General features: G+C 42.8%; 1 protein-coding gene across 1 annotated transcript in view; it reads left to right on the top strand.

Moving 5' to 3' along the window:
- The window catches only part of T265_06913 (hypothetical protein), a gene marked incomplete at both ends in the record, with an annotated part of 52,392 nt that overhangs the window by 7,988 nt on the left and 18,334 nt on the right, over positions 1–26,070 (top strand). Inside the window, 12 exons of the mRNA XM_009172311.1 lie at positions 2,731–2,933; positions 4,080–4,322; positions 6,408–6,593; positions 9,856–9,972; positions 12,866–12,928; positions 14,124–14,468; positions 15,540–15,732; positions 15,829–16,072; positions 17,225–17,456; positions 17,548–17,796; positions 21,937–22,108; positions 23,693–23,960. Of these exons, the coding sequence (XP_009170575.1) occupies positions 2,731–2,933; positions 4,080–4,322; positions 6,408–6,593; positions 9,856–9,972; positions 12,866–12,928; positions 14,124–14,468; positions 15,540–15,732; positions 15,829–16,072; positions 17,225–17,456; positions 17,548–17,796; positions 21,937–22,108; positions 23,693–23,960 (2,515 nt within the window). The remainder of the gene's footprint in view (positions 1–2,730; positions 2,934–4,079; positions 4,323–6,407; positions 6,594–9,855; positions 9,973–12,865; positions 12,929–14,123; positions 14,469–15,539; positions 15,733–15,828; positions 16,073–17,224; positions 17,457–17,547; positions 17,797–21,936; positions 22,109–23,692; positions 23,961–26,070) is intronic.

The following is a 26,070-nucleotide window of genomic DNA, read 5'->3' as shown; positions in this document are numbered from 1 at the left end:
AAACAATCTCTGTAAGGTCACTAGTCCAAACAATGACCGCTTTTCCAAAAATGTTGCACATGTGTGTGGTGAGCCAATCTGTTTATCGTACCGGCCTGTCAAAACGCCATCTTTTGTATTTGGTCGTCTGGCAGTCCTAGTGCTTTTGTTGCAACCGCGAGTTTTCAAACCGCACCGACCCAGTGATGGCTCAGTCATTTGACTTATTGAAAAGGATTTTATTGCTATCGTTCAATAAAGCCCTGGTGGTATGCATTACACACCCCAGAACCCATAAACGAACAATTGTGGGCCCACAAAATGCAGTTGTTTGGCTGTGCCGCATTTCCAAAACTGCGTTTCATTACCTCCAGGTTTGTTACTTCTTCGGGACTTCTCTAATAGCGGTGTTCGTGTTCTTTCCTACGTAAGCCTGACCGTCCTGCCGTCAGTCTTACATAATATTGGCTGAAAATTGTTGCGCTGTAATTTGTATGTGCCAGTGGTCCTTTCCTAAAACGGTTGCGTGACCTGAAGACAGACATGGCTGTTGCGCAGAATATTATAAGGTTGAAACGTCGATGTTTTGTCACATTGGTCTAGAGTGCGTCTTAGTTTCCCCATAGTTTCTTCATCTCAAACATAGATACCGTGGAAATCGATTAGTTCGGCTCAGCAACGGCCGTTTTGGTTAACTGTGAGTCTCATCAAAGATAATATTGATGCATTTGAGGATTCGGCGAACTTGTCTTTCCGTTTCCCTCTAACTGGCTAACTTGGTCGCTCTAATCGTTTGTCGATGTAGCCTTCCTAACACCCACCGGATGCCGTTCTAACTGCGATTTCCACGAAACCATTTCTGTATAGTTTCATCTATATAGCGTAATCTGAGGAGATGGCACGGTTCATGTGGCCGGAGCATCATTTATTTAATACTTGAAAAATATCGTAGTTAGATGGCGGAATTTTTAGCCTCAAATTACTGAAATTTGGGCGCCTTTGTTGGGCGAATTCAGGTTTCGTAAATCCTCCTATTTCGATGTCAACCTAATAAACTTCTAATCGTTTGACGGTGCAGTTTGCCGTTTCGTCGCTATGGCCCACTGAACTGAGGATCCTAGACTGCGTGTTAACTGCAATTGTCATGTTTTGCCCCTGTGCCAACCGCTTTGCAACTCATACATGCACACATATGCATCTAACCAAGCACCCATCGAGCTTGCCTAAGTGACAAAGATCGGTTCCTTCTCTGACATTCGCTATCTTTTAACCGTTTTACAGTAAACTGCCAATTTTGGCTTTGCGCTCTGTTAACTGGTTAGCAAGAACGTGAATGCTGAAGTACCGGCCGTGCTTTGATAACTAGTCTTTATACGTGACTTTTTGAAGTGATCAAGTGACATTTCAATGTGACACTTGTTGGCTAGTAACGCATGCGGAAGAAATTGTCATGCTGGTGCTAGTCAGACTACTTGTTGAAAACCGAATTTCAACTGACAAATCTGAATGACATAGCATACTGAATGAACAGACAGCTTTTGAAAGTCAGTGTCTGGTTTTCAAACGGCTTCCTCGGTCCAAAAATCTACGTGCTCTTTAGGTCGTTCGTGTACGGTTGTTAAATACCATGTTAGACAGGTGTGCACAAGAGTAAAAAACATTCAAGAATGGAAATAAATTTGGTCATGAAGCACTGTTTTGAAGCGCATTTCCGCAACAGACAAAGTAGTATCATGGGGATTTGTTTTGCGCTTTGAAAAACTGAATGATATCTTTATATGACTTACACCGAATACCAAATAAATATGGATCGAATAGACGAATTCGGGCTTCCCAGTGTCAGTCGTAACCATGAACTTGGAAAAACCCTTGCCGGGTATGTTCGGGCCTTATCTGAGGAGAGTTTTTTATTCACATGTGGTCAGAGTGGTTGTATCGTGATGTCCTTGGGAAATCACACTTCGTGCTATACTAAATTCTTGTCTGCTTCATAATGTCGAAGCAAACCTACCTTCTCTTTAGCCCAAATAATTCAACGCTAAGTCTGGTATCCATGACGAGTCCATTGATGAGCTATAGGTTTGGTACATGCCTACGGTTTGGACCTGATGCATAATCAGTTAGCCCAGTCTTCTGTTGGGCCAGTTTACTCAATTAATCTTGTGAAAAGTCTCAAAGAATGCATCTGGGAAGGCCGCATGAAGCTCCGGCCAGAGCAGTGTCAGTTCAGAAAAAAGCCGTCATTACAGTCGCCACTCTACTGGACTAGTGGCTTCAATCCCGGAATCTCACTGTCTTACAGACCCACACTCAGATAGGAACGTGTAACCGCACATTTGGCTTGGTCTTCTCTCGGAATAATGATGTGTAAATGAAACGAATCACATGGTTGCTGAAAACTCTTCAGCAGAAGCCTTGTGGGCACTTTCCTTCATGAAGACGTACCGCGATATTTCGAACATCGTACCAACTGGAAATGAGGTGGTGGTTGTGCAGCACATTCGGGTGAACAATATCCTAAACGAGAGATTCAGCTGGGATTCAAGCGAGTCTCCCGTAAACACCAAAGTGGTCCTTGTCTTCCGGTTTTCCCATTGGCAGCGCAAAAGAGATCACTCTCAGGCAGGCTTATGGACCATCTCAGAGCTTCATCTGGTTGAACTCGATTGCAAGTGCACACCAAATGTTCTTTTTCTTGGTATGGTGTGAAAGCAATAAGCAGGTAGTTGGTATTTTTTCTTTTTTTTTCAGGGCGACCTCTGTGGGATGTGAACGTGACTGTGCCAATGCGAATGTTGGACAACGAACTCGCCTTTTACGGATTAGTGTCGGCCAATTACACCAGTGGTAAAGCTGTGCGTGGGAATGCAACTGTTCTCATTCAACTAAGAGAAGCTGGTGATAATCGGTGGATCATGCCTGCGCGCGCTCAACTAACTAAGAAACTTTACGCGGTATGTAGTGTATCATAATATTCCTTTCATGCCAGAATATCGCATTATTCTATTGAATCCCAATCGTTTTGGACAATTTATCAGCTTTCCCAAGCCAGTGAAACTCAGACTGCAGAATACATCTTAGTCTGGAACGCCCCCAACGACTAAATGGATACCCTCGTTCGTTCTTGTTCGAACATCGATCGAACCCCTCAAGGAACAAGTGTGGATTCAAAACTTTGAGCGTTAACTTTCAGCAAGAATTAGTACGAACTGCCGTACTAATTCACCAGCCCACATCGAAGGCCACTTGTGAGTAGATGAATACGTACTAACTAATTATCCGGGATCCGGGATAATGACCCCGTTGCTCGGTCAGGGGAGAACCAATTTGATCGTCCCCGTCACATAACATTGCAGATACTTTGTAGTTAACAGGATCCAGTGACTAATCTCTGTGAATTAGTCAGTTAGTCTTGGCCTGAACCGACTCCATGCCGTTTCGATTACTGTTAAGTAAAGCTCCGCTGATAACTTGCCCGATTTGTGCTGAGAAGCTGTGTTCAAGTGGTTCGTTTAGCTCTGAACTGACATTGCCATTTTCTCACGTATTCCTTTTCTTCTGGAAGTTGGCAACGTGGAGGTTAGTTCTTATCGCACGGGCCCAACGAAATCAGTCCCTCCCTCATGTTTTTTGAACGGTTTTACGTTTTGTTTAGGCTGCATCACATTCACTTAACTCATGGAAAAGCTCGTGAGTAGTCTCAGTAATATCCATACGACTGTGCAAATGCAGTTCATGCCTGTCTATATATCCTCAAGTCGAGTATTAGCGTATCCACCTCATAATCCAGTGTTGTTGGTATCATCCATCATCCCAGGTAACGAAAGACGGAGTTCATAACTGAACGTGGATTGTCGTCGTATTGATACAGTCAGTTTCCTAAGCAACCCTACTCCATAGGGAGACTAGGATGTCACTTATCTCGAGCAGAAGACCGAGTGAAAAATCACACAAATAGACTACCCTCCGGAGAGGTAAACATTCACTTTCCTTGTGAATTTCTCGTTCTGGTATATCACTTTATTTTTGTTATTCTCGCTGCGTAAGTTTGTCGTGAACTACTAGTTTTGCTTGATGTATACTCTCTCGTTTCCTCACAGGTTGATGGAATAGCTAGCTTTCTAATCACCCTGGACGATATTCGTCGTGCAATCACCGGAACCGGTGCCTCTACCTCTCTGGCTAATACAGAATTATGGGTTAACGTGACTTATTACAGTTGGTGGGAAACGGATGTGCGAACTGGTTGGGCCTACACGCAAGTATTCTCCTCAACGCCAATGATTCGTTTTCTCGGTGGTCAAGTGCGACCGTTTAAACCGAATATGTATTTTACCGCTTATGTGAGTTTGTGCAGTTCTGTCAAATGACACGCACCGATAAAATTTCATCCTGCACTATTTACGCTGCAACGGTAAGGGTGTAAAGTAACGAGTGCATCTAGTTTCGTGTTGATTGGTTCTCCTGACGGCTTAAAAAAACAATTTTTTGTCAACCTGGGGATTTCCCGGGTTGGAGATCTGGATCAACATGGAAATTGGGAATCATTACGCTGCTCATCGCTGTTGGTGGTCGATCAACAAATGCCACGTTATTTGGTGTCGATTAGGTCCCCGAGAGACCGATGGTCAATCGGCCTTATCGGCGCAGATACATGAACTATGTTCTTACGTGGTATGCAAATGAATGAAACCAGAAGTTTATACTCCACCACTGGTTGGTTGCAGGTCAAGGTCACACTTTCTGGCCCAAATAATCTATGTTTTACTTCACGAAAGGCTTGGTTTTAATGAAATTGTAGTATGCCATTGAATTACCTTCCTTGGCTAAATGTTGCGCTAAACGTATGATTCCTTAACTACTTCTGAGAGTCTACCCCGTCACATTAGTCGGTTCTTCTTGGTCATACTTGACTTGTTTTAGTTGACCTTTGGCTTGAAGAAATATACTTAGCTCTTTATTTACACCAAATTTCCACTACGGAATGGGAGTAGTGAAAATTCACAGTAAGGCGGAACAACACACAGTAACCAACCAAGCTCCAAATTCTTACGATTGGAGGCAGAACAAATGCTTGTGGTAGATAGACTTCATTCGTGCCTTGTATTCGGGTTTTATGAGCGGAATGTGACTAACGATTTTCCCGTTAGAATGCACTACACGTGACACTTCACTTCGACAGTTGGTCACCGGTTTTGCCGTTCGTTTGGGTCTCCAAACTAATGCAAACCTTGAGTTTTTGTCAACCTCATGACCTACATGAACACTAAATTGCATGTAGCTGGTTTTGCATCAAGAAAACATACAGCAATATTTCAAATATGTTACCAGCTAGGACATGAGGCTGCGTTCAAGATTATCATAAACAAAAGATTCAGCTGAATCACTCATTAACACTTAGTTAATTTGAAGACGAAGCCGGGCACTATTCGGTGTGGACTAGTGTATCCCAGTGAAAGTTCGCAAAAGTACGGCTTAACTGGGCCATTTACCGCTGACAAAGATGTCAGTCAATTGCGCGTTCACCCAGGCACGACGGTGATTTGATTACTTGTGTGGAAGACGTTTTTATTGGGCAACCCTCCCATAAAGTAGCACCCTCAAGGTAGAAGCATTCTGGTATTCCTGAAGTTGTCTTTACAAGAGATGCACCGTACCAAATGCTAATTCTGCCCACATCATCGCATTGTTTAGAAAACACCGGTTCACTGCACCCTCATAGTTATGAACCACCTTTTTCTGTTTAAATGCAATATTAGGTGTTCTTCCCGGGCAACTGGTTATTGCCGGTCATCCGCAAGAATAATCATTAGATGTAATCATGTACACAGCTAACGGTTGTGTCACATTCTAGTGATCACTTGACCATACTGGTCACATAGACTAGTTAACCTGTTTTGGTCTAAAAAAAAGGGAGTGTCCTACGTCCGAAGCAATACATATTCCTTAAACAGGAGACTTTGCCGCAGCACTACGCTGACCATTCGATAATGGGTGGATTACAAAAATCGGAAGGCTGTTAGGTCAACGGTCACATGAGTTCTACGTATGTGCAGACATTATATTAATTTAAGACCGACGGAAATGAAGCACCTATTACCGTATTATCCTGTTGTGTACTGATGTACACATTTCGGGAGCAACTATCCCTCTCCGCCAGAGACGTGTGCTAATTAATTTTCCATTTGGAGGACAATGAAAGGTTAGGCCTCAGCATTCATGATGATTACGAAAGGCCTGTTGTACGCTTTCTTTTTCAGGTTTATGGATGGTCTTTGCTGGTTTTATGCCCTTTTTCTATTGTTTGTATAAATACTCAATGTCTTAATGAACTGTGTGAAACCCTGGGCACATTGACTTTTGACTTTTTTACGCCTGGATTCAGCTTGTATGGAATATGTTATTCGAATCGGCTATTATTCCCCTAGATTGTCGTCTTCATGCCTGATGGAAGTATGGTTCAGTACTTTGGATCAAGACGAATTCGGCTGCAGTTTTTCTGTAACGAAAACACTCCATCTACGCCAGCCGTCAATTTGGTTGTCCCTGACAACGGTTTGGTCACTTATACCTATAGACCGAGCGGAGAAGGATGCGTTACATATCGACTTCAAGTAAGCTGTTCTGTGACCCACCATTTTCTGTTGTTCACTAGCTGCGTATGGCCTTAATTTTTACTAAAATTCAACATACTGCTGCATAAAGCATTCAGTGGTTTAGACTGGGAGAGTTTGGGAGTTTTGTGTAACAAAATTCTGTACAAATGAAGTTTTTTTTAAATTTTATGTGAAATCCTTTTTGAAAGACTTCGGTTACCGGGTATCCTTGCTACTTGTGTTCTACTGTTTCTGACTTGTTGGACCGATTGTGCTGGATCTACTGGTGACCGGTGTGGTTGGTCTTAGGATTTAGATACATGCTTCCTTGGGTCATGCTGGGAATTTTATATTCTTATTGGCTCTCTATCGTACTGGTTTGTTAACTCTACGATGCACCAGACGTTATGTGATTTTGGTGAATTCGCTCAGTTTTCTTAGGCAGGATAAGCAACTCTCGCTTGATGATAAAAATGCAGTGAACTACAGGTTAAATTGAAAAATCAAAAAACCTACGGATTATGGGGGTGTGGTCCACATGGAAAAACGTAGTGTTTGTGTAGAAACTTCCGACACGTTATAATATGCATGTTTCTCTCTTCGTTTCGGAGAGGTTTTGGCCTTGTTGTCGTGCCTACCAAGGACCAACAGTGCTAGAAAGCTTGTTGAGAGTCCTCTGAATGTGCCTACGACTACTCATCATGAAAAGGAAAATCCAACTGTTTGTTGACGTTAATATAAATCGTCCTCAAAAATGAATAATTTCCTAACCATTTGGACAACTTTCACCCTCACAGTTGCCCATGATTCTTACAAACTAGTGGTTTTTCTCTAGGACTGATGTACTGTGAGGGCGCCTATCAGTTAAACCCGAATCAGGCTGGCCAGACTTCGCGATAAGATGAAAGTGGAAGACCGAAAAACGGCTTTGCTGTCCATCCAACATACACGGCTAGTGAGTAAATACATAGGATGACTAGAAATTCGTTGACATTATGAGTAGTGCATTAGGAGTATACATTACCGTGATGTATCAAATATCGTAGCAACTGAAACATGAGGCGGCCTGGTGCAGCACATTCAGTTGCCTGGAAGCATCACAAACGAGAGATTCAGCTGGGTTCCAGGTGGGTCTCCCGCAAATCGAATGTGCTTGCAAATGAGTATATTTCGCTAATTTCATGCTATTTGGTTACAAGTAAAACATACTGTTGACAGAAACTCGTGCACTCCGCCTACCGGTCGTGGGCTGTCAAAGAGTTTTCAGCAACGTTGTGAGTAGTGTAATAGGTCTATAAATAGAAATTTCACTTTTCTGAAGTGTTAGCTTTTGCCTTCACGTATAAAGAAAAACAGTGAAATAGTGCAATAAGCCATGTGTTATTTTAGTGGACAATTATGTATCCCATGATTACTTCGTCACAGTGCTACGGAGACGAAAACCTCAGCCTTAAGAAATGGTGTGTTGGTAAGGAGTGGTCTTTTTTTTTAAAAAAACTATGCCCCTCAGTATTTGTTCCAACTAGCGTACTTATAGGCGAAGGAGTTCTATGCTAACTTGTTGGTGTGCTATTTTGGTACTAAACTGCAATGAAGGACAGGTGAATCAGACCAACCCACTTCGACGATTTTATCAGGCTTCCTGTGTGGACATCCACGACCTACACTAAAAATCGCCCTCCGCATTCCCCTAGATGTATGTTATTCACCAAGGGTTTTGTGTCTGTCCTATTGTTCAACTTGACATTTGTGGGTTAAGTCACAGTGCCATACCATCTGAGGATTGAAACGCACATATTCCTGAGTTTTGAAGAGGTTTTTATCACAGAAGCCAGAATGTGTTTCGGCTAGCCAATTCACAGCTGCTCATCAAGATAGAGTACAACGTCGTATTTATTCGTGGAATCGTCACTACTGTCGTTTCGACCAGTCGTTTTCAGGAGTAAGCCCTGAAAACGCCCAGCCCTTCTTCGGGTGCAATGAAACAGATGAGCCAAATGGGACATTGCGAAGACGCCGGATCCAATAGTGTTCTGATTGGGGAGAATGAGGCAACTATTCTTCGGAAACCTCGAGCTCAATAGAACCAAGGAACGGTTGCAGTGCTTCAGTGTAGATGTGGAAATCTAGATACAGAGTTTAAAAATGACTCTTACAAGTCGGTGCCAAACACCGTGATTTCTGATGTACTTTTGCAGAAAATGGTTGTGGAATAAGGATATGAGCTGGTACACATCGCCTTTAGTGGCTGGCTAGTGACCGTCAAACATATACCTGTAACGCGATGAGAAAGATGAAGTGATCGCTGACCCCATAACCTCTCAGGAGGAACAAATGTACTTCACCTGGATGGTTCTTTTACCCAGACGACAATTTTTTGAACGTTAGCGAGCGCACATCTTGCGTTCATATGGTTACTGAAAACTCTTCGACAGCCCTTTTTTGCCCTTCTGAGGGAGCTTCAGGTAATGTAGTCCCCAAGTTTTCGAATATCGCGCCAACTAAAACATGAGGCGGCACATTCAGTTGGAGAACATCATTGAGGATAGTTTGAACCGGGATTCAATTGAATCTCCCATAACGCCAGCCTAATTTGTAGCTGAGTGTATCTTGCCAGTGATGCCATTTTGTTTGCTGTTTTGACAGTTTATGCTACACAGAACATATGAATCTATTGACCCGAAACTAGGGTTTGCTTGCAAAGAACAAGCCCAGCGTCACCAAATGCCCTAGACCAAATTACAAGTATCTTTTTCGCTCCTTTTTGTGGGTGCAACAACAAGTGTGGAACATTGTCGGGAGCGAGTGCTTACAGAGTGCCCATGCAAGCTAACAAGACCGAGTTGTAAATGCAGGCTCACCATATTGCTTTTTTGGACTCTGGGCAAGGTAAACAGATTTGTTTGATCCGTTACAATCAGTATACATGTTGGTCGGGTGGCTGGATTCTAGTTATCAGTCTGTAAACTAGGGTTTTTGATCCCGCTTCGTCCAAGTGTTCGACTTTCGTGTTGAGTTTCTTAAATGTCCATTGATGTACTCTTAGGGTAGGGTATGGAAATATATCCTGTCGTATGTTGGCTTACAAAGTCTGAGTTAATGCCATCCAAATAAATAGCTATTTGTAAAGTGCACTCATTTGCATACCAATTTGTTTTTGATGCGAGACTCTTCTGGAACCCAGCTAAGTCTCTCACTTACGGTTTTTTGAAAGCTGTTTCCTTACTCTGTTGAACCAGGGTCTAATACAAGTTTTGTATATCATTTCACTGCATCACAGGCGGATTATATGGACGAAACAGACCGTATACTTGCAACAAGGAACCAACGCATCTTTCAATATCATTCATATTCGGACACATTTCTACAACTTTCTACTTCAACCTTGCAGCCACGGGTGAGTTTTTGATGCAAGGAATTAATGTACGAGAAACAGCAGTGATTCAGAAGCATGGAACAGTCATTGAAGCTAGCTCAATCTAAATCATGAGTATGCCATTCCATGACAGCTACCATTGCATCCACCCGCAGGGTGCCGTTTAAACAAAGATTCTTTCAAATGCATTCTGTAGCTGAGGTTCGAGAGCTGATTTCCTTGAACTGTGTTCATCTGTGTTTCCCATAACAAACATTGTTAGGAAATCTGTAAGACTCTGTGTGAGCTGGTAGCTCGGTTGTTGGAATGTGGAAGAAGAGTGGGTAGACTTTGAAATGAAAAGTCCAAAGACACTATAAGCGTCTGACAATGGCTCAGAGCAGGTGACAATTATCGGGTAAGTCTGAAGTGAATTATACAGATGGCTATCTTTGGTCGGTCAGACAGCGAATGCAACCTACTTTGTAATACTTTGAGTATGATTCACAGAAATCAATACTCCAAGGTGATGCTTATCAAGTAACTTGAGTTATTCGTCGGCTTTGATCTGCCTTTCATTCTTCCTAATTCATCGGTTCAGCGCTTCATCCCATGGTTTAATTTCTTGCAACTTTGTCTTCAATCTGCTTGCTGACGGCTGCTGCGAGATGTCCAAAAACCTAGGGCACCTCAAATAAAACTATCGACTTTGAACTTGGGATCGAATAGGACTGAGAACGAGATAGTCCTTGACGAATGCTTTAAGACTAGACACTCAAGCGACCGAACAGCGGATCAGTGAGGTAAAATTCCTTTATCACGATTATATGTACAGAAAATAAGCGTATAGTTAGATGACGTATAAAGTGCTTGACCTGTTGACAGAAGAATGAAAACATTTTCTGAAGAACCATTACCACAAACTGTGGTACTGCAGCTGTTCACTCACGTACACTGCATACTGATACCAGTGCTGTTCTGCATACTTGTTCAAGCGTGTGACTTGGTAGAGAGGCGTCGGATCTGAGAAACCTTTAGGCCGATTTCCGGAGTGGCCCTCAGGTAGTCATTCCGCTCTCCTTATTTCTGTCAGCTCCGTCCACATCAGCTTTTTTTATGTCACACAGAACGGATACGACAGTTTGTTTTCTGCCAATCCCAGTCAAGTTTTAGTCAAAGCATCTGCCAGATGAATTGTTTACTGGCACTCCACTTGTTCCGATGGCGTCAGTCCCGTTTCAGTTTCATCAATCATCCCTCAAATGCAATCTAATCAGTCACTCAGTTAGGTCACGCTAAAGGAAGAAAGGTGGTTTCTCCATAGGTAACGGGAGCAGAGCTTTTGTGGCCGATGGCCAAAGACATTACTGTAAACCGAACGTGGACCTAAAGCGGCCGCGTAAAGGACGGATTGGGATCAACTATTGCTGAGATACGGGAGCTAAAGGGAATTTAGCAAAACAGGGTGGCCAAGTGCATACAGCATGCTTCGTTGGTGTTCTGCACTTTCAGGACTACCAGTTCTCCAAAGTGGAGAAGAGTATAGTCGGATGTTGAAGGTCGTACTTTCAACACTGTGCACGAACCAAGATTTTGAATACATCGTGGGTATTTCAAAAACTAAAGAAAATCACGTGATCTTTTTTAGTGTAAAAAATTGTTTGCATTCACTAAAGACGTCTTCTTTGGTGCAGACTTTTGGCTGCCTATGCTTCCGTTTCTACGACGAGACTGTCGGGGAGCTTGGATTCGCTATAACACCACCCTCACCGTTATTTTTCAGAAAAATCAGGAATGATATTTCACTGGTATCAAATTGCAATTTGGCTATTTTTTCTGACCTGCGAGCCAGTCGGGACTTGAAAACCTGACATTCTCAGTGACACCATTTCTTAAAATGAATAAGTATTGGATTCGATGGCGTAAGCCCTTATCTGTTTTTCTGTACATTTATCCCTCCATCTGCCTGTTTGTGACAGGAGATCCTCGTGGAAGCTGGTCACGTTAATGGCCCACCTGGATACGGTTACATATACAGGACACTGAAACGGCATGTCATCACGCTAGTGGCTGTTGTTCCTCTCACGGTCATTTGACCAGTCCGTTTACTTTGTTAGATGATGTTGGTCGTACACATGGTCCGCGTCACCTGGGCATTGCAGCTGCACGTGACTCTCACCGTTCTTGTTTCTTATCTTCGGACACATCGATATGGATCATTTATGTCCAAGAAGAAAGCACATTTCAACTATAAGGATGTTTTAGGCGCCGTTTTATGTGCAGGATTGTACGCACTGGTTGTTTAACCTGTAATGACCATACACTGTCATAAAAAAAGGCCTACAGAGACTTTGGTGTTTGAATAACCTGACTTACTGCAAAACGTTGATGGTGAGCACAGGCGACTGACTACTCCTGAACCAAACACCTCTCAGACCATTCGTTGATCACGTCCAAAGTTATAATCATGCATACGCGTGACCCCACCGAACTAGAACATATCCTTGTGGTATTCTATATGTAGTACAAATGTGGCGGTCTCTTTAACCTAGTCATGGATACATAAAATGAATTTTACCTGTGACAGGTTGTCAGGATCTAACTTAAATTCGTGTATTTCTGGTCATGCACAGATCACGAAAAAATCAGCCGGAATGTCCAATTTCACGTCGTTACTTCGTACTGATCACTGATCTCAATTAATGACGTTTGTCTCACGTAACACTCCCACTCTAGGTTTACCCTAGTTGGTAACTGAACCTTAGTTTCACATGGACGACGGGCTGACGCAATTGTAAAATCCCTGTCCTTTGGGTGGCGCCCATGAGGAAGTATTTGTTCACCCGCATTCGGTCACCGTCACTTCATTTGAACGATGTCACTTGGCCCAGAATTAACGAATTTTGTGTTTTTTATTTCCTTGCTATTCCTTCAGGTCAACGAATATTTTGTTGTCACTGTCCAAACGAACTACCCAACAGATACCATTCACTATGTGGTACGTTTCGCTCACTTTTGTGTATTATTATCGGACATCAATTTCTTCGCTTCACTGAGCATTTTATGACATAGTATTATGTAGGGAATATAATTAGAAGTTGTTCTGATAGCACATCTCTTTTCGAAGACGTTCGAATGACCAATACGTTTATGAAGGGGCTACAGTTAAAACATCCGATTAAGTGAGGAATATTTTGCCTTTTCATACAGACAGTGACTAATTTGGATAACGGACCGGTCATATCCCTTAAATGGTTTCTTAAGTGGTTTCCATTGGAACCGATTTTACCCCCTACCAAGACCACCTCCAGACAAAGATCGTCTGACTATATGCTACCAGCCATTCGTGTAAAAAAACCGTAATTGGTCACTTACGCTAGTTGTACAGCGTAACTTATTTCGCTGCTTCATACGTAGCAGCTACTTTTCCCATGGTTCTATATCTCCGCATCACTGACTATTTTACACTGTGAATGGTTACATTTTTCGATTTGAAATTGGTTCATTTGTAGTCCTTTTTCAGTGGCTGTTAATCAGTTGTGTCAACTTCAAACAGATAATGAATCATAGTGCAATCCTCGCCGTCTTCTACAACCTGCCCGATTTAGCGGCCAGTTCTTAGAAAGCAGTCCATATTATTTCTATGTTGGTCTCTATGGCCCAGCATACATCCACGCGCTTAACTTCGACATCAGCATGCGACGTTTTGATAGGATCATGATATTGTTTGTCTAGTGAAGGTACCGAAAGTACTTGAATGTGGTTAGAGGGTACTGCAGCGGAATAGTGTGGTGGGTTGTGTAGTGAAGCTGATAACAGTATGGAGGATGTAGTGTTAAAATAAGTGACGATCTGGCAAACGAAGTTTATGTACCCGGCCAATAGGCTTGTTTAGCCACAGGTAGGCCTACTCGGTCCGTCTCCTATAACTATTCCAATTCCCCGGACATCGAGGACACACGATCCCCACTTCCATCAATTACTTCGGTTATGTTTACTGTTGAAGTGGACCGTTGAAGCTAACTGAGGACGAAACAGTAGCATGTTAACGTTTACGTTTTATGTCCCATGAATCTTTTACCTGTCCGTTACCCTGGTCCAGTACCACACCTCGGTCTTTTCGCAGTTTGTTTTTCATAAACGCATTTAGAACCCTAACCGAGGTATCACTGCACCATGCTTACCCAAAACAGATTGTCTCAAACGGAAATATCCTTGTCGCTGATCAACTTCGCCTGCCCAACGCAATCACCTCACGTACTTTCTCAGTTGCTGTTTCACGTTCCATGTTCCCGTTCGCCCACCTGATCGCCTACTTCATCAAAGATAGTAGTGAGATTGTTTCCGATGCGCTCACATTCTACACCAACTACACCAATTTGAACAACGTACACTTGGAAGTTAACCGCGGTAAAGATTTGAATCAAGACACGGTGGAAGTTCGAGGTCATGCAACCCCTGGATCATACTTGGCTGTGAATGTTATTCACTCAGATTTGTATAAGTTCGCCGCTGCATCGATTTTGAGAGAACACAACGTAAGTCCCCAGTGCCAGAAAGTAACCGATTTGGCCGGTAAAATCGTCATTCAAGCCGTCATAACTGCACACCTCATTACCGGTCTACTTAAAAATGTATTATGAAAAAGCTGCATGGATGTTTTATTTGCAAACTAATTTCGTCTTAACAGGAGACTCAACTGAGTCTCAGATGAATATCTCGTTAGTGATGTTATTCAACTGAATATGCTGCATAAAGACCCTTTTGTTTTTCAGTTGTGACGATAAACGAGATATAGTAATGCAATGTCTAGATGGAACATACTACTCATAGGGTGCGTCACTCCTCTTCAGGATCTCATGCTAATCACTTTTGAGAACTCGGCGAGAGATTTTTACTTTGAATAATCCTCATTATGACCCGTTCTGATTATTGCCCGATACCGGAATCCAGCTGTATATCTGCGAATAATTTTTGGAGTAAGGTTTTTCCTCTTTAACTGAGATTCTGAGTACACATCGTACCACCACAGCTTTCTGGAGAGGAATCTGTTTACGGTGTTTGCACTGCAGTTTAACCGATATACTGTACTAGTGAACTGCTACTTTGTTTTCGAGAAATATACTCATTTGTAAACGAATTAGGTTCTCAAGAGAGACTCAATTTGATTTGCAAATGAGTGTATTTCTCGAAAAAAAGGTCCAATTTGGATTCAAATAGAACATAGGGTTGACGGAAACTCGGGGACTGCGCGAAACCGGTCGGTGGGCTGTCAAGAGTTTTCAGCAAACCTGGGAGTAGTTTCCTTTATGAAGATGCAACTTTGTTTCTTATAACGTGAGCGAACAAGCATGTTGGCCAACGAGACTTGTAATCGTTTGAAGAAATTTTGCACTAGAAATATCACTTGAGTTATCGGATCGCTGATCCCGTTTTCTGCTTACACTTTTAGCAGACTGTGAAAACATGAGTCTGATGCGATTCCCACAGATATGCCTGGCGCTTGCGCGCCTTCATTTGTGAACAACAGTCCATCGGTAGGCATGTAAGCACGTAACGTAAAGTGTACAACTGTTTTCCAACTAATTCAATCTCTCTTCCGTATTTAGATTGTGGATGAACTAGCTGCCTACAACGGCCAGAGTCAGCGGCCATTCGTACACACCTGGTACGATAACATGATGGATATTCAACGAGTTTATGTTCCTGCGCCTAGTATTGGCGCTGACGCCAACACTACGATGAACGTTTCTGGTCTCATTCTGTTCACCGACGCCAATTTCACCAAGGCGAACTTCTACCGTGAGTCGTTGATAGTTTTCCTATATCTATTCATTAACCAATGGACGTAAACCGTTTTGTCCCTTGGTTATTGGCAAACCGTCTCACCCTTTTTAGACACGTGTAACGAGACGCTGGATCCTGCTCGAGCCTTACCCTGTTTCTCTATGACCGGTCGTGACTGTTATTCTCGTGCGGAACAGTGCAACGGAATTGCCGAATGTGTCACCTGGGTTGATGAAATGAACTGTCCAATCAATGAATCAGATCTACCACAGCCATCGCGAACTATTGACTCGTACAACCTTTTGTACCGCTTGTGGAACGACGGTGCCTGGATGTGGCACAGCACGTTTGTCAAGTACGTCTGAGGCTGAGTAATATAGCAGTTAAAATGTTCTGTTGGGGTTAGTGTGACTAAGTTACCATATAAGGTTTTACTAGAACGGATGCAGTTATTTATCGCGGGACAATTTGTGAGTTCCCACACGTTTTCTGACTGACTTATGGTGAGACCAGTTTATAATTCTGTCTCCACGGCGCACATTTCGTTGTCATTTTATTGAATACCTGATGAATCAAACCAAGCCGGACTCGTAAAATGTTGAAACTAGACGACAGGTTGTCCAAAACCAAGTAGGGAGTACTTCTAATGGGAATATCCATCTGATACATAAACGCATGTTTAATGACAGTAAACGGCTTTTGGCGAATTTAATTGGGACCGAATCCAATGCTAGCAGTACCAAGCAGCGCAATCTGGTTTTCCGAGTGTGCAGGTCAGTAAATTTCCGCGTTTAGACCTCTCCGTGCACTAACTGATGATTCTAGGCTGTTAGTCTTCCACCACAGACAGGTTAGTCAACATCTCCCAGGTCACTTTGTTGTGTAGTGCAGCAAATTTTTAATATATTGCACCCCTTTAGCTGTCCGCAAATTAGAATATCTCTTCCACAGATGTACTCAGTTGTACATCAGTTTGATTTTAAAAGCTGATTCTGCTGAATCTTTTACTTATGATTATCTTTAGATTTGATTCAGCTGATTCTGTCTTTAAAACCAAATCGATATGCAAACGATTTTACTTGTCGAATACGATATGAGTTCCATCAGAACACAAGTTTGACGAGAACTTGGGGACCGCGTCCACCTAATGAGACCCAAGAATGGCTTATTCGGTCGTGTGCTGTCGAATGCGTCGTAGCTGCTGCTACCTTAGAACGGTCCTCATTCTCGGGCGGGTCATCCGATGATATCAATGGAACGCAATCACTATTGACAGACTCTCCCTTGGAAGGATCATAATCTCCACTTCACGGTAATCAGTGCAGGTTTTTCTCAGCTAGACCAAAATTTCGCGTTTCCCATAACAACACGCCAGGTTTAGTTGGCATTGTTCATTGAGACTCAAAATGTCACAGTACAAAAAGTGGGTTGTGGTTGTCGGATCGACAGCGAATGATCCGGAATTAGAGTTGAATGCTTATATTGTTTATTGTATAACCTGGTTTAGACCGGACGGACAAATTCAGTTCCGTGTCAATCTTCCCAAGTTGAACGCGGACTGGATAGCTGGTGCGTTTGCTGTGGACGAACAGTTGGGAATGTCCTTAATGCAACAGCCGTACTATTTCGCCGGTATACGTCGATTCTATATGACAGTTGAAGTGGTCGAGGAGGCTGTGTGGGGTGAGCAGCTGGGTGTTCGATTGTGTCTATTCAACAATTGGGACTACTGGATTGAAGTGAGTTACCACTGATTTTCACGTAGTGGGCAAACACCCAATACGACTCGTCAGAGTTTTATTCATTTTGCACTTTCCGATCTACTTACAGGCTTTGGTAGAACTGAAGGCCAGTCCTGATATACGGGTTATTCAAATAGGCTTTGGTGGTCGAACATCAGCCTACAGCCCCAGGACTTCCGTGAACGAAAGTGTACAAACCCTGGTCTTTCTGGAAGCAGGCAGTTCGAAGTATATATACATGCCAGTTCTACCGAAAGAACCCGGAAATAGTTCTTTCACAATATGCGCGTACAGTTTCATCGGATCGAATTGCGAAACACATGAAATCCGCGTGACGGTAAGTTGACCATTCTAGGCACGCTTGAAGTTAGACTACGGGGTCTGAGTAACTTTTTAGCCTCGGTCATACCATCACCACGTAGTTCCAACCTCCACTCATCTGGCTGCGAATATTGCAGAGGGTAGTTTGGCAAACTCCTAAATCTACCAATGAAGGAAGACGATCATACGAAGAAAAAGGAAAACGCTATTGGGTGCGTTGTAACCGGACACGCATCTCCACATATCAGAGCGCTCAACTATATTTTTCAAGAATGTTTTGATTTTGGAAGGGAAACAGTCAGGTTTGGATCACATTCGCCACAAATGTTTCTAGTCAACATGAAAATTCCGCAACTGACCAAGACCGATCACTGCAAACTGTGGTGGCTGATGAACAGCTATTCTTAACTCTAGGAGTACCGAAAAGTGCACCATCTTATTTTAACCAACATAATTTTTATTGCAATTTAAATAACTCCTGGAATAAATATGATAGAATGATTGGATAAATTACATTTGGTAGATTATAGTGTCTGATTGCTGCCTTAACAAAGCGAGTACACAGAACCACTCTCAAGACATTCGTTTGCCACATCTCTAACGGCAGAATCATCTGTCCTAGTGAAGTGCTACAGAATGGTGGTGCCAAATCTTATTAGCTCATAACACCGACACACGAATATTGCAGTGATTTGCGAACCATTTCTGTGCACCGAACGCGAACAAAGTGCATCGTATTCACTGTGTCTAAGGCTATGGACTTCCCGGACAATCAAATTTCTGTTAGGATGGCATGCATCTCCGAAGCACAGAAGCAGGAATTTCGAAGTGGAATTTTTTTCAAATACCGTCACAGTTTCTAGGAAGTAGTAGCATATTCGGTCATACGATGTTGCTTTCATTTGTGATATCCTTATTCTGCGGCAAAATGTACCGAACGCCGGCTCTAACTTATTAAGGTCTAGGCGCAAATTGTATGGAATGTAATTCTTCCAGAATTTACTAAAGGATTCAATACGCTACTTTGGAACACGTAGGGAATGTCTACACTATTCTGGCATTCATTGAAAACAAAATTAAACGGGATTTGTGTGACTTCGACGAATGCTTGAAGTTTACTGTTGTCACAGTCATAATTGTCGGTTGTTCGAGATTCGTAACACCCATAGAACAAGCCAGCTCACCACTTTATGAACTCTAAAGTGGATTCGCATGAGTTTCAAATGAAACCACTGTATACGGTTTGCGTAGACTTCAGTATACTTGGTAATCTAGTTTTTTCGCGACACTGCATCATCGCTGTATTGTCCAGAAACGTAGTCTTTTATGTGATTATGTATCATACAGTGTGTGAAGCATTAACCTAGCTACACTGGTTTCTGACTACGTAATTTTTAGAAAATTACGTAGTCGTTGATACTCCTAAGTTTGTTCAGTACTCCTATCTCATAATTCAACGGATTTGCGCACTCTACTCAGGGGAAGAACATTTATGACCTAAGGACCGGTAGGAAGTTGATTACATTAAGAGAAAAAGGCGAGCATTTTCTCGGAACCTCTGCTTTGGGGAAGAAACTGCAACGATTGCTTCTTCGCTACCTTCTGTTTGTTCCCTCAGCCAGCGAATATTTTCCAGATGGATCGGAAATTCTTTACAAATTCGGTTCGAATTATCATGTTGATGAGGATGGTTAAGACAACTAGTTTCTATTGACCACACGATAATTTCTGCAGATTTGTCCTATCATCTGTCAAAATAAGAAGAACTCCACTGCATTCGGTGCTTGGAAGCATGTATTGAGAGTGAAGCGGATTTTTTATTCGTTTTTGGAATGCTAGCAGTTTGGGATGTATATATTGCCACTGGTTTGTTCGCTAAGCTGGAGGATTTAATTGCAAAGGTTCCAACTTTTGCTGAGGTGACATCAATAGTACATCGTTATGTAATATGAGACTGGCCTCTTTATAATTTGACCGGATAATGCTCTTAGTTGGCTCGTGAGTCTGTGTATGGAGAGCTTTCCGAAAGCTTTCCTACAAGCAGTGGTGTCCGGAAAGTTTAACCACTCTCGCCACTTTTGTTTAACTTCGTTAGTAATGAGATGATGATATGAACACTGGAAGGTCTGCAAAATCCTTGTTCATATCCTTCCGTGCCAGAACTTTGTCGATCTGGAATATGCAGCGCAAGCATTACTTTAAAAGCTGACCAAAGTCATCCAATCCTTTGGCGTGTGCTTCACGCGCACAAGATGCATAGTCATGCTGCAGGGTGTAGTCGTTGAAAATGCCTGAGAATTCATGAGGTAGCACTGGAGCCCTAAACGTATCTCAGACAACAGAGTGACAGACAAAATAAACGCACGAGTTTTGAAGGCCAAAATCACATTCGCCAATTTGTGTCGCTCGTGGCATCAGGAAGACATTCCACCGAGTCTCAAATAACGCTTGTATCAGACTACACTAGGGGCTGTAATGTCTTGCGGCCGCAAGACTTGGTCACTTCTGGCGGACGATGTGAGACATCTTCACGCCTGTGACCACCGATGTCCCGGAACCATAGCTGAAATCGGATGGAAGCGGCGAGTTCTCAACGAGGTGATATGAAGGCAGATTTCTGGTAAAGTAAACAGTACTTCCCTTAGAGAATGCATCCAACACTGCAAGCTAAGTTGAATGTTACGCATACCAAGTTACTGCCTGTGGAGACGTGCGCTGTTTTGCTTGCCTGGTCCTCATGATGTCGACAGAATTTGATATGGCATAAGCCAATAAAGGATGTTTTGAAAAGTTTGTGTGCCGTTGGTGCTGTTCGCCTTCAAGGGTGGGATCCTTCTGACCCATTTTGTGACTGCCTAGAAACACTGAAGTGTATGGCGGCCAACCGATGTCAGTGGCATTTACACTGTCAGTTTCTATCCAGCTTGTTTCACTGAGTGCTGGCGATGTAGATCCCCGGACATTTGTTCCAGACTAGCCCTAAGTCTTCATCCCTTCTCCACCATTCCTTTTCCGATTATGGGGGTTTATTCAAATAGATTAACATAGTTGTACGACAGTAATGCCCCATTGTTCTCATCTGGTGTTGTTAGTAATGTTGATAATGAGCTTGTATTCTGATTGGCCCACGTCGACGTAAAGCTCGAGAATGACCAGCGTACGCCAAGGTGGGTACTTGACCAATGAATGGGAGCCAAACAAGCTGACTTATCAGAGCACTAACTCAACTTTCAACCCAATAGGGTCAATCAGCCAACCAACTAGTCATGAGTGAACGTCGGTCTCAAGTATATGGGCACAACGCACCACCGCTCAAACAGGCTGAACGATGCATGGTAACTCGGCACCACCCAGTGACGAGCTGACAATGGCAACTCGAGTGGTGATGAAACAGTTGTAATTCACTCACCGTGAATAAACCCAACATAATTTTCATGCCCACATCATACTTGAAAAATATCATGTGTTATATTACCATACATTACAATAACCTGTCATGTGTGAGTGGCTTTCCTATTCAATTCTGGACAATATGGTGCTTGTTTCGAATAGCTATGTTCATTATGGATGTTGCTGGGCGTTCTCGGTTTTGACTGCATCAGCTCTGCAACCCCGTTGTTCACTAGTGTTACCCCAACATTTCACTTTCTTCTCTGTATACCTTTAATACTCATAATATCTAGGAGTTGGCCACTTCTGTGTGCCGGAGCGTCGGGCGGTATCCCGTCGTACCCGTAATGCGTTCTTTATATGAAGAACTTGAAATAATATGCAGCCGCAAACATTGACATTTTACTACCAAACTGATACGAAAACTACGACAGAGTCCCCTTACAAATGTTTTTTTATTGTATCCATGATGTTATCATTCATACAGTAATTGTATAGACTAAGTCTAGTGTATTCTAGGCTCACCTATCTGGTCGCGACAAAACAGCTGATCACGTGAGATAGAGAACGTCCGCTCACTGCGATGCGGCTGGTTGGTTTTGTTTTCAACACATGGTCGTTAGATTTATCCAAATAACCAAGTGTAACCCGGCGGTACAGTTGTGAGCCTTCTGTGAGCCTCATTCAGTCTTCCTCTCCCACCGATGTTCTTTTCAAGTTTCAACCACCTGCAGATTACTTGACTTGCCTACCGTTGCCATTTCAGATGAACGGTGTACCGAATCACTATCATACGGCAACATTTTTGGACCTGACCAGTTCCAGCGCCTTGTTCGTGAACAACTTCAAAATCATTGTTCCACAAAAGTACACAATACCTGAAAGGCGAATGCATCGATTTGTGCCCGGATCACAGTTTGCAAGCCTAAGTGTTGTTGGTAGGTTTTGTCGACGTTGCATCGCCCCCGCATATTGGATGCACTAGGACAGTGCTTGTCGTAGAGCGCTGTTTATTTTGCCGATCATTTTATTTCGTCGAATGCTGCGAATAAAATGAATTGCTTTGTAATGTTTTTATCTCCTGTTATGTAAATGAACCTAGTTTAACCTAACGTTTTGTGCACAGTTCTTTTAATTCTGTAAGTATCAACCACGGGAAACCTACATGTTAACCTGGTGAGCTAGAATTTTCAGAAACCATGTTTAACTGTGCCCGCCATCTTCAGCCAGTACTTCTATTTTCGTCTAAGTTTCTTGGACATTCAAGTCGTCGATGAAAGGGGTTACTTGGTTTGGGTGTAATAAAACCCGTTATTAGATATAACATGAGGTATTAACTCAAAAATGGTCGTTTCTTCTTTGCTATAAGCCACTCAAACTAATACGAACTCTGTCGCTTGAAGAAAAACCTCACTTCCAAAACCGTTACTCCAGGTGAATGGTCCAGTTTTTAGACTATCACATCATGATCTTGATCTTGTCTTTTAAAGACGAAGTTTGAACCATCTGGCTTACTCATCATGAAACACTGCTGTGCATTTTCATAAAGGGAACTACTCACAAGGTTGCTGAAAACTCTTCGACAGCCCACGACCGGTTTCGCTCTTCTTGGGGCTCATCAGGTAGGCGCAGTCCTCGAGTTTCCGTCAACCTTATGATTTTACTTGAACCAATATTACACTGTTTTCGAGAAATACACTAATTTGCAACCGGTCGTGGGCTCTGGAATAGTTTTCAGCAACCTTGTGAGTAGTTCCCTTTGTGAAAATATACTGCGATATCTCGAATATCGTGCCAACAGAATCATGAGGAGGCCTGTGTGCAGCACCTTCAGCTGGAGGACACCATAAACGAGAGATTCAATTGAGTCTCCCGTGAAAACCAAATTGATCTGCTGTGCGTTGTTCTAAAAAATTAACGACACTTGCTTGTTTACTGTAATAATCGCTGCCTTGTAATAGAACCCTTGGGCCGGAGGATTTTGACGAATAGCGCGTGCATTGAAGTTTGGCTGCCATGGCATTCCTCATTCTGGCACGTCCTAAGCGGACGGAGGCAAGTATGCCAATGCTTCTCAGCTCCATCTTGCGCATGTTTGTTGGCCACGAGGTCGCCGAGTTCCGTGTGGGATTCACCCCGGTGCTGATGACCGCGAAGTGTGCGATGACAAATTGGGTAAAGTGCTAAGCTTTCATCAGTTGAATTTCATCCATTATTTTGTACAGGACAAATGTGCATTTTCCAGCTATTTTCGCCCAACGAATTACGCTTCATCTTTTTTGGAGAGAAGCTTCTTTACCTGATAATGGATTGGAAGCTCACCAGACTAACTGATGCACGGCACAACGTTAGCTTACTACGAAAGAACGTCTGTAGTGGAGTGCGAATCCAGTTTAAACTAACTAAGTGTGCCATTTACTCACACGCAGCCTAATTGTTTTTAGTCCAAAAATCACTTTCCTAAATGCCGTATTGGGTGCCACGTCCCACCACTCTTTTTCGTTAACATCATTTTTTCAAAGGTGACTGCATCGGTCCGGCCTTGCACTCCAATTTTCCATTCGCAACCACACAAAATGTGCTACGAATGGGGTATGGGAGCGCAGAGAGCGTGTTTTTCGAACTGGGCTACAATCTGAATTTACTGCTCTATCTGTACGGCTCACCTGGTCTTTCACAAGATGTTGAACGGGAAGGCCTACTCTATTGTTCCGTGGTTTTACAACGGGGTTTCTCTTTCTTCAATCCCGCGTTGGGTGCATTCGCGAACTTCCGTGACGAACTGGACCGGTAAGTATGTAGATGAATATATCGTGTACCGCGGAATTGAAGTTTTGATACTCCAAGAAAATTCACACACTGCAGCCGTTCGGCATCACTACCTCAGAAGTTATTTTCTGAAGGTAAGACAGAATTCCATCGACGTTAGAGGGAATGGAGGGCGGTTACTCACATGTTCAGGGGAACTGTGTGACGTAATCAACAATGATGTGAGGAAACCAGAACCCATAAAAAATCAGTGGCATTAAGATGGGGAAATATTTCCACCCGTCTAACGACCACACATTAGAACGTGGAACTCCGCACACAGTATGGGGCAAGACTTCATGACCTTGACAGTTTTCTTTACTATTACAACCCTCACGTTAGAGGCGAACAAAAAATGGATCACGGCCTAGCTTCAATCCAATATCGAAACAGTGAGTTACGTCCACATGCAATCCCCGAAAACCACAGTAAAGTAAACAACAGAGCCAAACGTGGAACATTGTTGCTGACTTCAGTTGACATGCCTAACTTTCGAGCCTTCCCATTGACCTCTTCTAGCCAGAACTATTTGTATTCCATCCAATCCCATTCCTATTATTCAATAATGAGGATTGACTGCCGAATACACACTGAACGGTTTCCGAAACCTGAAGTCATACGGAAAATTTACTTCCACTAATTCAAGCTTTTCACTCGGTACCCATGTGGTACACAAACTATTACAAGAGTAATGAATTAGTTTGGGCCAGTCTTTTCTTGATTTAGCATTTACAGCTTGATAAGCAAAAAGGCTGTGGGCTCTATCGACTCCAAACAGTCTGTCCGTAGCTGGCTTCTCAGTTATAGGGGACGTCCACGCATTTTTAATGTGAATCCTTGCCTTTGTTCGCTGTCAAGCCAGGTGCTAATATTCTGGTGGTGCTGCAATTTAGCTGGCATCTGGAGCTGCAAACGAGAGTTGTGGACTACTTACAGCAGCAACCAATTAGCAGCCCAACTTGAGATGCACAAAGGCATGTCTTTCCGTGTAATCTATGAGTACGAGTTAATCACACTGCTGATCAGCCGCTCGTGGCCAAGTGGTCAAATGTTCAAACTACCGGGTGGGTGGTTGTGAAATTACGTTGGTGATCCCCAATAAGGATGAAACAGATGTACGGTGCTTCACCGTCCTTCAGCCTAGATCCGCTTAACTTACAGGACCAAATCTCAGTTGAAAATTTCCAACTTTCGTTACAGTGTCGATAGTCTGTAAACAGTCGAATTTCCGGTAAAATTAAACTTAACTAGACACGCCTTGTTTTGAACCGTTCACAAAACAAAGATAAGCCAATGCGCCACGTTGGTCTGGGGCTTTCTGTTTTGTGTGACAAATGGAGCCAAAGATATCGAAGTTCTGAGTTTATACTTGACAACTTACTAACGCTTTGGCTTCCTTTCTCACCTAAATAAAACCATCCTGTTGACAAAATCACTCATTTACGAATTACTTTGGTACTAACGAGAAACTCAACCGAATCTCTCGTTTATGATATTTCTCAACTGAATGTTCTACTCCAAAGTCGCTTTATGTTTCAGTTGACTCGATAGTCAAACTTTCGCGTTGTATCTGCATGCGCTTCAATGTCTGTGACAGAGCGGGGTTGTGAATCATATTTTTATGGGACGGAACACATTCCTATTCGAGCTTCTAAGTGCAATCAGTCCCCTTTGAAGCTGACACAGAGTTAGTTATCCTGAGGATTTGTATTCAACAACGGCTTTGCTGTGATGCGGACGACAATGAGACTCCTTGCATAAGGCTCTTATTATGAGTCATTGAAGAGTGTGACAGTACACATTTGTAGCGCCGGATACATTGATTTTTTGAGGTGTTATTTTACCCGAACGTTTGTTTGGAAATGACTTTCGCTATAAAATCTCCAACCATTGAGTTTAGCGAATAGGAAGTTAATGTATGACACTTTCATTGAAAAAAGTTTAACCGGTATTTACTCCATAGGTATTCAGACAGATCTACGTCTCCACAGTATGTGTTAAATCATAAGATTCAGCAACAGTCTCGAACATTACCTAACTTCTACCTGTACACCTATTTTTAAGTGCGGGCGTACATCACATTATTTGTTGG

Source organism: Opisthorchis viverrini, assembly GCF_000715545.1.
Source record: "Opisthorchis viverrini unplaced genomic scaffold opera_v5_151, whole genome shotgun sequence".
Lineage (NCBI taxonomy): Eukaryota > Metazoa > Platyhelminthes > Trematoda > Opisthorchiida > Opisthorchiidae > Opisthorchis > Opisthorchis viverrini.
This window is presented reverse-complemented; position numbering and strand designations above follow the sequence as displayed.